Source organism: Sphaeramia orbicularis, chromosome 14, assembly GCF_902148855.1.
Source record: "Sphaeramia orbicularis chromosome 14, fSphaOr1.1, whole genome shotgun sequence".
In the NCBI taxonomy this organism is placed as follows: Eukaryota; Metazoa; Chordata; class Actinopteri; order Kurtiformes; family Apogonidae; genus Sphaeramia; species Sphaeramia orbicularis.
This window is the reverse complement of record NC_043970.1, coordinates 6,996,494-7,015,285: the sequence shown is the minus strand read 5'-3', so window position 1 is coordinate 7,015,285 and position 18,792 is coordinate 6,996,494. Positions and strand designations below refer to the sequence as shown.

Sequence of the window (18,792 nt, the reverse complement as noted above, 5' to 3'; positions counted from 1 at the left end):
AGTTCACACAGAAATTGGCAAGTCTGATAGTCACCAATGTGATTATGTTAAACCACAAAACAGGATGTTTTAATACTTCAGAACTACTCACATATTGTTATGAAAATCCAGTGAATAGAATAACTTAATTTTCAGCTGTAATTTACACGCAGTCACATCACTACATAAAGGCATGACCTAACTTACAGCTAAATCAGGCCCTATTGTTTATTCTCTGACTCATTTTAAGACATTAGGCTAAGTTTCACATGGCTAAATGTGTGAAAACTCAAAAATATTTGTGGGTGCTTTCTAGTGACACATAGTGGAGTGCGAAGTATTTAACTCAACTGTATTACATCCTTAATGATGCCCACAGACATTTATCTGTGACCATAAAATCTCTTTATCATGACCCCTAAAGAAGTTGTGTTGGGGTGCAAGTACCAATCCATAATGCTGCAGGGGTTTTGTACTACTACTCTTATCGATACTACTTACTATTATGGACTGATTTTGTTGTTATAGTAATGTGAAACAAACACATTATTTACTGCAATAGAAAATAGTCATTCATCATTTAGTCATAAATGATGAAAAACTAGTCATCATTTTGTAACGATCAAACTGGATACAGGATTTTTTTTTTTTCCTTCATCAGTATTTTGACAGTGCTGCAGTTTGCCAATTGCCTTCAGAACTCCAAATCCTCCTGCTCCAAATCCATGAACGACAGATCAGATGATGTTCAGAATACATTTATGAATGTATTCACAGCACAACAATCAAATGGATATCAGTCACTTTTAATTATTAACTCATGTTCATATTTGCGTCTTGCTCAGAGGTACATAACATAAACAGGACAGATGAACTGAAAACTATGCTGTGTCTTTCTCCAACTGTACTTCATTCGCTACACATTGTGACAGTTCACTCATGTTTCCACCCAAATATGTAAAAGATTTGTTGCACTTCTATCGGTGAGTGAACAAAAAACTCGCTGAATATATAGTTGTCAGGATCCTGGGTTGAGATCCAGGCCAGTTTTTATCTCTCTCCATCTCCATTGCTTGTCACCTTCCACACACTCCTGCAGATCATCATCATCATCTGGCTATTTTAAGCAGCTGTAGCATGGACTCACCTCAGAGAGAAAACACCAATTCTGCAGATACAGTAGATGCCATCTCACCTGCTAATCACTGAACTTTGGACTCACCTGCAGTTTTGTTTTTGGGTTGTTTTCTTTTTTGTTCCAACTGTCTTAAATTCTTAGTTTGTTGCAGTGATTTTTGTTTTTGGGAAGATGATCCCTGTCATTTGTGAATTTGAAATTATGTTTGCTGTTGTTGTCGTAGCAAAATGAAAACTGGCTAACACACAATTTATCACGACCTGCAATTTATTGTGAACTGAAACACCTTTTTTTAAAGTAAATTTTTTTGCAAATTATGTATGCTATAAATGTGCAAAATCAACAGCTAACAGCAGCAGAACATTATTAATTATTAATTAGAACATTATTATTATTAATCATGTGCGATGAATCCCTCATTGTCTCCGTAATGTTGAAAAGTTCAAAGTTATTTTCATCTTGGCAGCTCTTGTCAGGGGTGGGGCTTCAGGAGGGGCTGGGGGGGCAGTGGTCCCCCAGCCCAGGCCTTGGGGGTCCTGGGACCAAGGATCAGGCCCCGATCGTGTCTTCCATGGGAATTAATTTTCTCACAATAAAATCTTTCTACGGTAATCTAATTCAATTAACGAGCACAATGTGTTTGTGGTTATATAAATTGCTCCAGCCTTGTTGAGTCATGGTTGGTAAAAAATTTTAAAACATTGACTTTGGTCTTGTAGGTTTATTCAAAACATTGCATACAAGTGTGTGTTGCATTGCTGGGTTCATATTTACTCTCACAGTTGACTTTACAATGTGTAAATTTACAAATGGAGACACCAAGTTCATGTACGGGGAGTTGCTTTGTGCAGACCTGTCTGCGGAGTCAAGTACACCCGACTCCCGGACTTCATCTCCATCCATCATTCATCAGACTCTGACTGTTGCAATCAGGTTGTTCTGTTTGTTCCTCTTAGTTGTTGTTTCTGTTATTCAATCATTTTTTTCCTTCCACACTGTGCATTTGAGTCTTGTCCATTCACAGCATAGACAGGAGACTGCAGTCAGTGACAGGAGAAGCAGCAGGAGTGAAACGTCAGATTCAGAGGTACCTATAATCAGATGTGGGATGGTGGTAATGGATGATTGACAGGAAAGTCAGCCAGGCTTGGCCAATTATTTTATTTGGACCAAATAAAATGACTGGTCAGACTTTTATAAGAAATATATGAGAATTAAATATTTCTGAGTTTCACAACCTGGTGGACTTCTTTTACATTTCAGTTTGACACATGCTTATTAGGAAAATTTTAAGATGACAAAAGAAAAGTGTAAAAATGCCACATCAAACGGTATAGCTTTAATAAGCATGTTAAGTGCATCTATATTCCATTCTTTCTTGAGTCTGTTTGCTCATGGAAAATGAAATGTGATTAATGTAGATTTAAAATGAGTGATATTTAATTCTGATTAATCAAAATCAATCCACAGCAACCCTGAGATTAATCTGATTAAAAACTTTTAATAGTTTAACAGCACTAGTAAAATTATGTTCTCTCCAAATCTAATGTCCAAAACTATCTATGTAGAAATAAAAACAGTACAAAAAAAAAGTAGCCTATATATATATATATATAAAAATATAAATAGATATAAACAACAACAAACAAAACAAATTATATCTACAAACAATATGTGCACTTCAGCACATTTGTATCCAACTTATAAACTTACAAACAACTTAAGATGGAATGAACATACAACTTTGTGTTGATCCTGGCTTCATGTGTGTCACAATAAGCATCCGTGTGAAACACAACAGTGGAACCAAGGAAATCAGGGAACGAAACTGTGATCGAATAATTGTTTTTAATCAATTAGAGTTGATGAACTGACTAATCCAGTGGTTCCAACTGGGGAGGTATGAGCATGAGGTCCATCGTGTAATAGAGGCATCTCCGACCACCCCAGGCACAAATTTGTTTTCAGGGGCCAGCAGGTGGGAAATGATGAGGTGAGGGGGGCTTTATCTACAGAGCTATACAGGGGTTGGACAAAACAATGGAAACACCTTCTATGATGCCACAATGTTAGGTGTTTCCATTATTTTGTCCAACCCCTGTATAACCCACCACATCCTCAACATAGAACCCCCCCATTCCAATTTTTTTCAGGGATGAGCCCACAAGCTCATTATGCTGCTTGTGGGCCTTTCTCCAAAAAAGGTTGAGGAACCCTGGACTAATCATGTCAGCCCTAGCCTACATGTGTGCACTAACACTGCATTGTGAAAGATCCTTCCTCTCATGAGTTGTTCTTTTTTTTTTTTAAACTACAATAATCTCAACTGATTGAGCTTCAACAACTATCTCTATCTTCATCCTGTCTGGGCCAGATTGTTATATATATATAGCCTCCTCTGACAGATGAATAATGTGCTTTGAAATTCAGAAGTCAAGGAGGTTTTTAAGCATCACAAAAGCAGTCGATATATATGTGAAATTCCTTCCCAGTAGGTTATGGATCAAACTACAGAGGTAGCTGTTGGATATAAAATCCTCCATGACACCCAGCCCCTTCACAGTCTGCAGAAATACACTTCACATACAGGATAGGGTTGTGAAAACCGTTCAGTTGGGCTTAGGGGTAAATGTCAGCTCTACTCCTGTCAGCTAAACAGCTACTCCTTCTGTCCATGCATAAGCTTTAAATCAAAGACTGAAGCAACAAACAACAAAAATCTGAGCACTTACAAAAACCTCAACATAAACAAATAATACGTGCCAGATTCTTTGTAAAGCTGATCAGCAGACATGTTGAGCACGCTGGATTATATACCATCAATCTCTCTTAGAAACAAGTATCTCCAAAGAATCCTGTAACATTCAGGTTGGGCGATATGCCCAATGCATATGATAAAAGATTTCAGTCAATGGCTTCTGTACCAGAGGGACAAATGGAGAAACCAAATTGCTTTTTGTATCAGAACATGACAAACACTTGTTCAGGTGTTCACATAAAGCAGAACTTTCACATTTATATATCCACTAATACAAGCCAGAGTAGAGTTGCACGATATTGGAAAAAACTGACATTGCGATTTTTTTTAACCCTGCGATATATATTGCGTCAGCCCTGCGATGAACTGGCTACTCATCCAAGGTGTACCCCGCCTTCGCCCCTATGTAGCTGGGATAGGCTCCAAGTGAGGATAAAGCGGGTTCAGAAAATGAATGAACGAATGAATGAATGAATGAATATTGCGATATGAAAAAATACTCAGGAGGATATGATAGCTGTGTGGTGCCGACGTAAATGGTCAAACAAATTAGTTGTGTTTCCTCTCGTTGTGGTAACAAGTGCAAGGCACTGTCGACACAGAACATGTGTTTCAATATCATCCTTCTTATAGCTGAAACAATTCCAGATAACGGATGTTACTTTTCTTTTTGGCACCAAGTCTTCATTTTTGTTGATTTTCTCTTGTTTGTTGCTCATGTTTTAATATTGTTACCAGCAACTCACCCCAAACCGATTAAGAACGATTGTGATTGGTGGATCGCTGCATGCAGTGTGTCACATACCCTTGAAATTTGATGAAAACACATTGAGTTCATTTGCCTCTTACACTGCAGGACATGCGATGTGACTATTATGCACACGTACATTGCAATGACGACGCTTAAACAATATATTGTGCAGCTCTAAGCCAGAGCATTAGATTATGTATGTAAAAGATTAATTGCCATATAAAAACACAGATTATCTGAGAAGAAGAATTCATCCAATTGACTAGTGGCTTCAACACCCACTCTAGCTTCTGTCCTCTCTGAGTTACATTGGATGTATGGATGACATATGGATGAGACTCTTTTCTTTATTTTGCAGGATTGTGCTACTTTCAACCAACACGATAGTTGAATTAGCTTTCACATCTACATTTGTTCTAGCATGACAATCACCTATAATGCCACTGAAACACAGTGTCCCAATACCACAGGGATCAACTGGTGCACTCTCTTTAATGAAACCAATGAAACAGTGCATTAGATTACATGACTGACATGGATGGCCATCATTCAGCCAAATGCACTGATCCCACAAGAACAACTGCAGCCAACAGCTGCACACTTCCTGCTGCATCAGCCTGTACACACACTCATACACATAAAAAGGGAGAAAAGCCAGTATTTAGGTTACACTAACAGATGTCAAAACTAAGTTTATGTTCACAAAACTTATTTTTTATCTGTGCTATGATGTAAAGTTTAACATTGCACAACAGCTACAAACATAAATAAATTCTGATTCAAAAATGAGACAGAGTCTGTCCTGGCATTCATTACACTTTAACTGGAAGATGAGTCTGCAGCCACATTTACCAGTTTTCTTCACCAGTGGTGACATTCTGGCATTTTTGAGAGTTTCCCACAGTGCACATCGCGACAAATTTCCAAAAATGCCTGAGTGACCTACCAGCTCCGTTTGTAAACAGAAGTGTGTTTATGGTGGAGTACACTTCGAAATTGTTCAGCATAAAAGAAGGGATTCATGTGCGGAATTGGATTTGTGATACTTATGTATGACTTGGGTTTTACAGATTTGATGAAAAATTGATGACGAAAGTCATACGCAGCTTTAACCTTCACAGACTGCTTTTGTTGGAAGCTCATTAAGAAAACTGTTTAAAAACATTATGTAACCTATTAACAATCTAAGCATAAACATCCGCATTTCCATTACGCTATGCCATGTTACTCTGAGTCTGGAATAGCCTATTACTATTAGATAGACAGCGGGTGCATATTGAGGCAGGTGCACCTGCAGATCTGAAGTCAGAGGTACACACGAATATGCGGACCAGGGTGGGGGTGGGGGGGTGGATTGTAAGAGGTGGAGGTGGAGGAATGAATGAGGTATCCGCCGACTGAGGGAGGGGGGGTTAACCATAAGAAAGAATGAGGTATGCACGAATTCACGGAGTGTGTGTGTGTGTGTGTGTGTGTGTGTGTGTGTGTGTGTGTGTGTGTGTGTGTGTGTGTATGGGGGGTGAACCGTAAGAATGAATGACGTATGCACGGGGGGGTGAGAACCATAAAAGTGGAGGGGGGAATGAAACTTTAGACTTTTATAAGATGGGGATCTCTCTCGCTCTCACTTTCTGAGGTACAGTCGTTAGGCTGCAGGCGCCAATGCCGGTGTAGTATGGAATATGGACGCCCTGGAATATGGACCCGGGGTCCTGATTCCACAGTGGAATATGGACCCGGGGGTCCTGATTCCACAGCGGAATATGGATCCCCCCTATGGAAAATGGACCCCCCTCCAAATTTAGGGAATGAATTTTTTTTTTTTTAAGTTTTGAATTATAAACACATAAAATAGAAACAAAACAACATTTTGCAAACAAAAGTTCTTTATTGTGTTCTGTTATTGTGTGATCTGTCTGAGGGAAGAGAGAGTACAAGAACATGTATCAAACGACCGTCGCCGCCACAGTGACTTCACAATGGGAGGCCAGGCTGTACGGGGAGGTACGCTCATGCTGCAAGGCTTCACTACAGGGCCCAGCTTTTTTTTTTTGTTTGTGGTGGGGCACCCCCCACCCCCACCTCTGATAATTTTCTTAGAAATAAGCATTTAGGCCCCTAATATGTAGAAATTATTAAATGCAGTACTGTATGAAACTAGAAGCACTCGGAGAGCGCAGACCTCCGCCAAGGCTGATCAGTGGCGCCCCTCGTGGGCCCCCCCACCCCCGATCACCACCAAAATTTAATCATTTCTTCCTTATCCCATTTCCAACAAACCCTGAAAATTTCATCCAAATCTGTCCATAACTTTTTGAGTTATGTTGCACACTAACGGACAGACAAACAAACAGACAAACAAACCCTGGCAAAAACATAACCTCCTTGGCGGAGGTAATAATGGTTATTTTTAACTGTACTGGTCACTTTCTGACACTTTCTGGCCTTCCTTCACCTTGTGAGGCTTCACCAAAAGCCATGTTTGTGAAGAACATGTTTGAACATTTTGAGCCTGTCATAACAGTGTAATTTGCCATTCAGTGTGATATCTGTGATATTGTTACATTTTTAACTTTGTATAATACTTGTTATATACCTCAATAAATATGTTTTTTTTTTAAATGCTGTTTTGTTTCCATTATATGTATATATATATATATATATATATATATATATATATATATATATATATATATATATATTCCAAAAATAATAAAAAGAATTAACCATTCCCTAAATTTGGAGGGGGGTCCATTTTCCATAGGGGGGGTCCATATTCTATGGGGGTCCATTTACAATCTCACACCAGCATGGATTCCCCAGGTGCCACGGCCAAAAATAGGCAGTCAATAGTAAAATGACGCATTGACTAATAAAAAATTGCCATCTAATCATGGTTGATTACATCAACTAATCACGGCAGTTCTACAATTGGTCCAAGCACTACAGGCGGAGTGGATCTGGATACCACAGGACATCTTACGGCAACTAGTCTGCAGTATGCACCAGCGGATCACCGCCTGTATTACCTCTATTGGAGGCCGCACACAGTACTGACTGGTGTTAGACATTTTTTTGGCAGTTGCCATTTTGTTTAGCTATTTTTGTTAAGATTAAGTTATTGTTTCGACCTTTTCTTGACGTTTTCTCATTGTTGATATGTCAGTTTAATTGTTTGTTAAATTTAAATTTTAGATAACAAAATAAAAATAATTCCACCAATTCTTGCCTCAAAGTTTTTAATGACTATCAGTGTATATAACTGAATGAGAAATTTATGAGGGAACCCTTAACAAAACAATCAACAGGCTACAAATCACTTTTAATCATTATGTTACAGGCTTCAGGCTGCTAGCATAGCAGGACAAAGTAAAAAGGGCAGGTGAACTATGAGCTGATAAGCAAATGTCAATTCAGCAGGTTTGAAAAAATCTAACTGGTTTAAGCTTCTCCGCTGTACTGGGGCACAAAACGGAAAGTTAACCCAACTCTGCTGAGGTTGTAGGTGTTTAGGTGCTCTGGTGGGGGTCATGTGGCCATGAGATTTGGTATTCAACATTCAGACTGCAGTACAAGATTTAAGGCAAGACAAGGCAGGCAAAAACATTGATTTTTCATGCAGTGGTCAATTTTGAGATTTTGGGCCAGTTTACGCCTTCAGTATGTGTTCTTTCAAGCTGCTATAAAAAAAAAAAAAAACATTGAAAATATACATTAAGATGTTTACTTTATTACAGTTTGTTTACTTGCGGCAGTAAATTTCTCCCGAATTTACCAAAAGATTGCATTCCAAACTGATGTGCCGTGTTTCATCTGTTTACTGAAGTCTGTCATGTCGGGTATCATTGTAAAGCTCCGATTCTCCTGCACAACGCTATGTAACCCAAATAAGGGCATTTCCTTTCTATCAGGAACCAATTGTGGATGTCCAAAGGGGGATTTAATGCTAATGGCAAAATCTCATTAGCTACTGCTAGTTTCAGCTTGCATGATTCCCTCAGATGTATCACATGGTGTACTCTGGCACTACCACATTTAGCTTATCATGAGACCTCTGAAAATGCTCCTAACACTGCAACTTCAAAGGAAAAAAAGCAGCAATTGCACACTGCGAGATGTAAAAAGGTAAATTTATTGGATGAGCTGAAAAAACACCACGAAGCAGCACATCTGACCGTAAGATGCTATTGGGAAACCAGGAGGGGCTGATTACACACGTTGCACATCTCAGTGAACTGATACATGATTTCTTGTGCCCTAATTGTGCTGCATCGGGTCTATTTCTAAACACTGATCCTTTACAAAGACTTTAGAAAGCTGTGACATCTACGGTTGCTCTTATTCTGGGTCCACATTATTATTATTATTATTATTATTATTATTATTATTATTATTATTATTATTATCATTATTATAAAGCTGTGACATCTACTGTTGGTCTGGTTCTGGGTCCATATTATTATTATTATTTTTATTATTGTTAAAATTGCGAAAAACTGGTCAAATTTGTCCATCCGAAATGAATTGGGCCATTTTCAAGTGGCTACCATTCCAAAATGATTCGTCCTAAAATTATTCGGTCAACACAAAAACTGTTCAGCTTGGCCCAGAGATTATCTGTGTGGTCATGTCGTAACGATATCACTTACGGTTTTCATGCAAGAATGTGAACAAAAATCTCATTCATTTTCAATGGGAACAACGAAAAAATAGACTTTTTTCTGACTGAGGGCTAAAGGGTGAATTGGAATTGCGCCCTACTGTTTGTCTGGTTCTGGGTCCATCCAACTGTCTAGCCTGGGTTTTGTCCCCAATTTTGTGCATGACAAATCAATGTTAATTCATTGAGTTACTGCAGTTGTAGGCCTTCATTTTCCTGCCATGTTATTAAATAATCAATTTCCATGAGCTTGAAATATTCTATATTATTATTACTGAGGGCCTGAGCATTTATTCTAATTTGAGCAATTGTTTCCTATAGAAATGCTCCTATGTATCTCCTATGTAAATCTTTAAATGCCACTTTCTCAAAATGAGTTTTTTACCATGTTCCAGTAGAAACATCTCAGCCTACGCAGTACCTATGTACACCAAATTTTTCCAGTTATGCACTTAGCAGTATTCTGAAGATATTTACAGATTGATAAATCAGGCCAGGAATGATTCATTAATTATTCCTGGCCTGATTTATGTGACATTTTAATCAAAAAAATATGGCTAAAATTGATTTTTTTAAAAGGCTATGGACAATACATTTTGATTTCATAGGTAATGAAAGCAGATATCCTGAAATCCCTCTGTAATTTTTTTTCCATCTTGTGTGTGAACAAAATGAAATAATAATTTTGCACCTGGCTTTATCATATGTTCAGATCTATCTACCAAAGATCTCTCTTGGCAGAGGTCTGCGCTCTCCGAGTGCTTTTCTTGTGATATATATGAGTTTGTAACATGGCTTTGGTGCTGTACCCAAGCCTTATAATGGTAGTAGAACCTGTGAGATTTACAGCAATTCACTAAAAAAGGTCACGTATACTATATATACAAACATTTGATTTACTACATTTTCTAATGTATTTATGATGTCATACACCAGAAACTAAAACAAATACAACATCTTGATCATTACACAGTGTAATGAACATTAAGCCACATATAGATGAGTAAACACACTGGATAACAGATCTTGAAGCACAAAGCCAATGCACACACACACACTCACAACACATTGTTTTCTTTAGGGTTTCATTGGTGAGACACTGACTTTTGTCTTGGGAACTATGCTGGTCCAACATGACCTGCCGTGGTTACTCAGATGTTTATAAAAGGTGCGTTAAACCTCAATAACTTATCCAGATGCTTTTTAAATTAGGGTATATCTGTTGTATCTATTGAAAACCACGCCCATGGCCAAAAGGACAGCAAAGATGTGTATGAGTTAATTGTAAAGCTGCAACAACTAGTCGACTAGTTGACAATGAATCAATGGCAAAATTTAGTCAGTGACTAATTTAGCAGTCAACAGGTCGTTAGTAACGTCATGCACTTTCGCTTATTAAGGACAAAATGTTTACATGTTTGCTGATTGCACCTCTTGAGTATTTAGTTGTTTTCTTTAAAGGGTACCTGTAGTGAATTTTAATTGCTAGCTATCTCAAAAGATCATGCATCATGCCAGAGGTTCCGTCCAGGAACTTGCATTATAGCCTGTTGTCAAGTATGCATGAGTACTAAGTCACTGCTCTGTCAGTCAGATATAGTCAGCGACATGTTGCTTCCTCCACGAGCTATTCTAGCACCCACTGTGACAAAAGCTCATTACGATTACCTGGGCTGAAATGAACTGCTCACTGACCGGTGTGCAGCAGACACCAGGCTAAGATGACACATCATCGGCCAGCACTGGGACAATGCTGAGACAATTTATTTTGCTAAGCTTACGCCGGCATTAACAACAAGCGCAAATGTGTACTTTCCACTTAATCTGCTCACTGACTGCTACTTGTTTAGGCATACTCATCACCTAGAATCAACGAGGGTACGTCACTTACGGTCAGCAATGGCAGAGCCCTTAGGCTCTGCCAATGCACATAATTCATGTAATAAAAAGGTCCAGTGTGGTGCATTTATGGCGATTTTTTACTGAATTTGCACTTCCCTTGCTTATAAGTACTGCATAAAGCACAATTAAGGCTATAGGTCACTTTATTATTTTATTGCTGCTTCCAATATTTGTTCAATATTGAACTGAATATTTTGTTTAATTTTGTTCATTCATTCACACACACACACACACACACTCTATTTCAATATGTAAAATGTTGAAAACAATCTAGTCTTGCTGGAATTAGGGTTAGGGTTATGGTCTCCCACATTGTAGACCACAGCGTTACTTACTGACCTATCAGTCCACATGTATTTAAGGGCTCAAAATTATGCATCTCAAGGCTCTCCTATCTCTTGTATTGGAGGGGGGGTCTACTGCGCATGCCACATTTATGATAAGAGTCTATGTGGTAAAGGGAGTTAAATCTAAACTAGACTGAATATTAAATATCTTGGAGTTACCGTGGAAAACAGCCAGTGATTGAATCACACAAAGTTGTCAAACATAGGCCTATACCTCTACTGTATCCTGTTTCTAATTTTAAATTAGAATCAGAATTGCTTTATTGTCATTTGACAGCACAGTACAATGTACAGTACATCAAATGAAATGGAGTTCAATGTTAGGGAATTTGGAATGCAATGGAATTCAATACCATAACTGAGTCAACTCTCTCTCTCTCTCCAAACATGTACACATATATATATATATATATATATATATATATATTTTTTTTTTTTTTTTTTTTTTTTTTTTTTTTATGTGATCTGCAGCATTTATACTGTTAATTCTGCTTCACTTTGCCCTTTGAATCCCCACCGGGGCCCTGTCCCCCCTCCTCATTCTTTTTCTGGATTTGCCACTGCAGTCTAATTGATATGCTCCAAATTACAAATGTTCTAGTTATTGGGGGGGGGGTTAAATGTTATATTCCTGCAATAAATATAACTGAGACCCTTTGTTTTGTTTTGTTTTTAGCAGTTCATAATGTAAACTAGTCGACTCGACCTTACAGTAGTCGATGACTAGTTGACTATAGAAATAACCATGAGTTGCAGTTAATTGTTCTTTATCAATTATCCCCATCAATTATGCTGCAGCCTCATTAACAAATTAACACCACCACTTGGCGTTAGTATCTAAACAGCTAAAGTGCGTGGCTGAAAAGAATAAAAATACTGACAAAGAAATGTCGACTTTATATTTCGCTCTGTAGCATGAAATTTGACTTTAACTTGTGTTCTTCTACATCCTATGGAAATGAGCTCACGCCCACAATGAAAATGCAACAAAAGACCGAGCGTAATAAAAGCACCAGACTGCTGAGCTCGAGTTTATCAGAAATAATGAAAAGCTTTGGAAATCGACATTATTTGGTTACAGCAGCCCAGAAAATGTCCGCATGTTCGCGCTCATTCAAACTCGCTCTTCATCCTCGCCTATTTCATCAAACTTTCATCATTTGTTGTTCACTCACCGTTAAAGCTGACGAGTACGATGTGGAGAAACGCCAGCAAAAGTGGGTTGTGGAGAAAAGACATGCCTGTCCGCTTTGTACTATCCAGTCCGAACTACACTAAAGTGTGGTGTCGACGCTAAGTTACCCGCAGTCCCGAGGAGGAGGAGGAGGGGAGACAGGGGGAGGGGGCAGGTCCATTAAAGTCTGTCTGGGTTCTATTGTGGCCTCGGACTCTGTGTGTGTGTGTGTGTGTGTGTGTGTGTGTGTGTGTGTGTGTGTGTGTGTGTGTGTGTGTGTGTGTGTGTGTGTGTGTGTGTGTGTGTGTGTGTGTGTGTGTGTGTGTGTGTGCCTTTTAATCTCTCTTAAAGTAAATAACATGATTTGAATGCTGAATTCACCTTTAATGGGGTGCCTCTATGGCAGGAGTGTCAAACATACGGTCTGTGGGCCAAAACCGCCAGGTTCCAATCCGGCCCTTCAGATGAAATTAATTGTGTAATCCAAAAATTATACTGAAGATACAATCAGTCAAGATAAAATCAAAGATGTCACACACAGTCCAATTCATTTTAAAAGTGGGTCAGACCAGTCAAATACCATCATAATAACCTATAAATAATGACAATTCCAAATGTTTCTCTTTGTTTTAGTGTACAAACATTCCAATTACACAAAAATGTTTACATTTACAAACCATCCTTTAAAAAAAGTGAATAACCTGAATAAATACGAACAACTTGAAATGTCTTTAGTGAGCAAGTGCAATTTTAAAAAATATTAATCCTTTTACTAAATGTTTTGTAACGGGTCTAGTACAGAGGCTGAACCCAAATGCAAGACCAGAACGCAGATGACAAGTTGAGGGTGTTTATTAAATACAATCACAAATGAAAAAAAACACAGCTCAGAATTGTTAACACGTCTGTGAAGGCGTGTGATCCAGGACTTGACGTCCGGGCTGTGAGCAGGGTCAGCGGGTGGTCCACACGGCCGAGCCGGAGTAATCCCGACAGCAACCCGACTAGGGCAAAACAGAGGGATGTCAAAAAACAGGCCAGGTCATACACGGGAGAGCAGATCAGAAAGCAACGGTACATGAGGGACAGGCAAAAACTCACGGTCAGTAATTCAGGCGAGGGGTCGATGCACAGGTAATCGTTGGAGGCTGAGGTACCAAAGGGAGTAGGCAAAATCAGAGTCAGGTAAACGGACCAGGTCACAGACGAGCAGGCAGATCAGGACCAGGCAGAATCAGTGGTCAGAAGACAAAACGGGTCACAACGGGCAGACAGACTGACAGGATCCAAAACGCTGGTAAGTAAGCACACGAGTGTAACAAACAAACTGGCAATGAGACAGGGGAAGACACAGAGTTTAAATACACAAGAGGGCAGGAAGACAATTGGACACAGGTGGAACACATCAGGGTGGAGTCAGGTGATCAAGCACAGGTGAAACAATCAGGGAAGGGAAGTAAAGACACCAGACATGACACATGAGGGAAACTTTACAAAATAAAACAGGAAATGACAGACAACATAAAAGACAGACAAAATCCAGACATAGTCTGGGAGCCGACATGACATGTTTTGTGTATTTAGAGGCGATTTCTCATAGACTGCAAGGGAAGCCCGGCTTCCCCTAAAATTACGAAAATTAGATGGTTCAATATGTACGGTTGTGTTGACATTTCATTGACTACAAATGTGTTAGAACACGTTCATCTCAAAGGTGAGTTCATTCAGAATCAGCTTTATCACAAATCAATGGACGCAATATTGTTAACTTCTCATACATTCCCGTTGCACTGTTTTCTCATACGATCTATGGTCAATGCATTTGGCCGTAGACGCTCGGCATCCATTGACTTCAATGGGACTGAGTAAAACAGTTTTTTTTCACTGCCTCAAAACTGGACGGTAATTGGATAAATGCCACAATGTTGTCCTGTCCCCGGACGCCCAGCGTCTCTGGGGGTGAATGGAGCTGTAGGCAGAGCTCGGCCGGGCTGGACGCTAGGCTGGCTTCCACATGCTGATTGGAGGATCAGTTGAAAGGCGGAATCCCGTTTGATTGACAGTTATTTTGAGATATACTCCTTCACTTGACAGAGTTCAGTTTAATACTGTCGCGCATTCTGCTTGTGAAGTCGAGAGAGAAATCACTACGAAATTACTTGTTCATTTCTTGCACTGTAAATAAAACCCACTCATTGTACTTCCCTGTTTCAATTTAACATAATTTCAGCGTTTTCTTCTTTCAGTTACATAATTTAATCATTTCTTGTTCGAGTTTAATATCATTTTGTAGATAGTTAAATCAATCATACTGTCGGCTAAGTCGGAGTGAAAGGAGCGTCTCTAGTTTAAAAAGGCTGAAGTCTTACACCCGCAACACAATGGGCCAAGGCCGTCTAAGCAGCCTAGTTCTGCTGGCCATTGAGAGGACATTGTTCAAGTCCCTGGAAAAGACACCTACTTGGTACGATAAGGTCACTGACCATTTTCTTAGAAAGGAACGAAGGCCACATTTATGTTTAAATAACTTGACAATTTTTTTTTTTATGTAAGCCGACAATGAGCTTCCCCTCTCTGAAGGACAAGCAGCCGCCACTGTTGTCCACTGTGATCTCATGAGTTGTAATGTACATGTGTAAATTATAAACTGAGGCATAATGTTGTTAAAATTCTACTTACTTTTCTCAAGAAAATTTAGGATGTTCATGTTATTCACATTTTTAAAGGATAGTTTGTAGATTAAAACATTTTTATAATTAATTTTTACTGGTCTGGCCCATTTAAGAACATATTAGACTGTATGTGGCCCCTGAACTAAAATAAGTTTGACACCCCTGCTCTATGGGTTTAACCCTTGATACCCATGACTATTTTTGTTACAACTTCCGCATGATTTTTTTTTTTTTTTTTTGTCTTTCCCAAGTGAGTTATCACCATTTATTATAATATTATCATGTGCATTTTCAGTGGCGGACCATGCATTTCCCACCTATGCCTTCAGTAGTGCTCCGTCTGAATCAATCCACCCCTCAATAAGTATTTTATGGTTATAAAAACCATCTTATTATGCAGAAATGCAGTATAAAGAGCCATTGCATCCAGGGATGGGAATCGAGAACCGGTTCTTTTTTGAGAACTGGTTCCCAGTAGCTTGATTCCTTGGAATCGTTTGCCTGCCTGCTTAACGATTCTGCTTATCGATTCCGCCTTCATTGTGCATGCACAATGACGTCACACGTACGCTGCATTGTTTTGGTCAGAACATAGCCAACATGGCGTTGAGGCAGAAACGGTCTAAAAAGATGACACCAGGTCCACTGACTTGGAACACTTGCAAAGCTTCCATGTCTTCAGAAGGGTGGAATCCCTCCAATATCCTCAAACATTTGCCCACAGCATGTGAATCAGTTACAGGAATGTCACGTATTTGATACTCAGCAGCGCTTGTGAATGTAGCAGCAGAGTGAACACTGGGCCGGTTCCGGTGTGGGCAACAAACGTCGTAACTCCTCAAATACAACTTTCCGAAAGTAAGAAGGGAAAGGAAATGAGGTGCACAATAATGGGAGACAAGGCGGGCCGAGTCGAACTGGTTCCATGTAGTAGAAATGCGGCAATAGAGGAATTAGTAAAGCGTCTTTAGTTTCACTTTCAAAGCACCCCCGGCCCCCCCCAACCCGGCCGGCGTCATCTGTTATTATTATTTCTACATACTGTATATGTTATATTTTCTGTGCAGAGATGGAAATAGCCTATAAAAGACAGTTAATGCACACGTTTGTACTCTTTTATTCCCTCACCCAATGAGAATCGGTAAGAGAATCAATAACGAATCGGATCGATAAGCAATATTAATAATGGAGTTGGAATCGTTAAATTCTTAACGATTCCCATCCCTAGTTGCATCGCAGATAGATAACTCGTGTAGCCACAATAAATACCTTTACTGAGTAAACAAACCCGGGGTGCACAAGTCTCCTTCTACTGCAGCTACAGCTGAAATAAGTGTCAATAATAACCTCATTAACTTATTTAGGAAAATAGCAACATTTTACTCACCAAAAATTCTGATTATTTGTACACAAAATCCATCCTCCTGTCTTTCCTCAAAAAGAGTTCAACTACTCTGTTGTACAGATTATCCGTGTGGGCACTGGGGGTACTGGTCGTAGTTCGTGGACTAAAAGTGACGGACAAATCCTTTTGCTGCTTGTGACCAACTTGCTAGCTTCGGAATTTTACAACCCCTCGTAACAATGTCCAGCTTTTCTTGAAAAGTCAATCTTGAAAATGGTTTTGACAATAAATCTGCAACCAAATCCATTTCTTCTCCTCCTTCAGCCATTGTGTTTAGACAAAATGGCTACTAAACCAATACAACTATATTTCTGTATGTGCGGCTCACTATAGATGCAGTTTGTTAGCTTTGGCTAGTACACTCTCTGGGTCCTACGTGCAGTTATCATTTTCAGAATATGTATTCTATTTTCATGAACATATCAGTAGCGATTTCTCATAGACTGCAAGGGAAGCCCGGCTTCCCCTAAAATTACGAAAATTAGATGGTTCAGTATGTACGGTTGTGTTGACATTTCATTGACTACAAATGTGTTAGAACACGTTCATCTCAAAGGTGAGTTCATTCAGAATCAGCTTTATCACAAATCAGTGGACGCGATATTGTTAATTTCTCATACATTCCTGTTGTGCTGTTTTCTCGTACGATCTATGGTCAATGCATTTGCCTGTAGACGCCCGGCGTCCATGGACTTCAATGAGACTTCATGGAACAGTTTTTTTCATTGCCTCCAAACTGGACAGTAAGTGGATGAATGCCACAATGTTGTCCTGCCCCTGGACGCCCAGCATCTTTGGGGGTGAATGGAGCTGTGGGCGGAGCTCGGCTGGGCTGGACGCCAGGCTTCCACATGCTGATTGGAGGATCAGTTGAAAGGCTGAATCCCGTTTGATTGACAGCTATTTTGAGATATACTCCTTCACTTGACAGAGTTCAGTTTAATACTGTCGTGCATTCTGCTTGTGAAGTCGAGAGAGAAAGCACTACGAAATTACTTGTTCATTTCTTGCACTGTAAATAAAACACACTCATTGTACTTCCTTGTTTCAATTTAACATAATTTCAACGTTTTCTTGTTTACTTGGTACAATAAGGTCACTGACCATTTTCTTAAAAAGGAACAGAGGGCAGAATTTCTGTTTAAATAATGTGACTTTTTTTTAAATGTAAGCCGACAACGAGCACCCACCACTGGAACATATATATATATATATATATATATATATATATATATATATATATATATATATATATATATATATACACTATATTGCCAAAAGTTTTGGCTCACCCATCCAAATACTCAGAATCAGGTGTTCCAATCACTTCCATGGCCACATGTGTATAAAATCAAGCACCTAGGCATGCAGACTGCTTTTACAAACATTTGTGAAAGAATGGGTCACTCTCAGGAGCTCAGTGAATTCCAGTGTGGAACTGTGATAGGATGCCACCTGTGCAACAAATCCAGTTGTGAAATTTCCTCGCTCCTAAATATTCCACAGTCAACTGTCAGCTGTATTATAAGAAACTGGAAGTGTTTGGGAACGACAACAACTCAGCTACGAAGTGGTAGGCCACGTAAACTGACGGAGTGGGGTCAGCGGATGCTGAGGCGCATAATGCAAAGAGGTTGCCAACTTTCTGCAGAGTCAATGGCTACAGACCTCCAAACTTCATGTGGCCTTCAGATTAGCTCAAGAACAGTGCACAGAGAGCTTCATGGAATGGGTTTCCATGGCTGAGCAGCTGCATCCAAGCCATACATCACCAAGTGCAATGCAAAGTGCTGGATGCAGTGGTGTAAAGCACACCGCCACTGGACTCTAGAGCAGTGGAGGCGCCTTCTCTGGGGTGATGAATCGTGCTTCTCCATCTGGCAATCTGATGGACGGGTCTGGGTTTGGCGGTCGCCAGGAGAATGATACTTGTCAGACCGCACTGTGCCAAGTGTAAAGTTTGGTGGAGGGGGGATTATGGTGTGGGGTTGTTTTTCAGGAGCTGG

At 39.5% G+C, this 18,792-nt stretch overlaps 1 protein-coding gene across 3 annotated transcripts in view; it reads right to left on the bottom strand.

Annotated features, from left to right (window-relative positions):
• Positions 1-12,833, bottom strand: part of mcama (melanoma cell adhesion molecule a) — a 181,912-nt gene extending 169,079 nt beyond the window's left edge. For all 3 annotated transcript variants that reach the window (XM_030153912.1, XM_030153910.1, XM_030153911.1), the window contains exon 1: positions 12,711-12,833. In XM_030153912.1, coding sequence (XP_030009772.1) covers positions 12,711-12,774 — 64 coding nt within the window. In that variant the 5' untranslated portion in view covers positions 12,775-12,833. The remainder of the gene's footprint in view (positions 1-12,710) is intronic.
• Between the last annotated feature and the right edge of the window lie 5,959 nt (positions 12,834-18,792).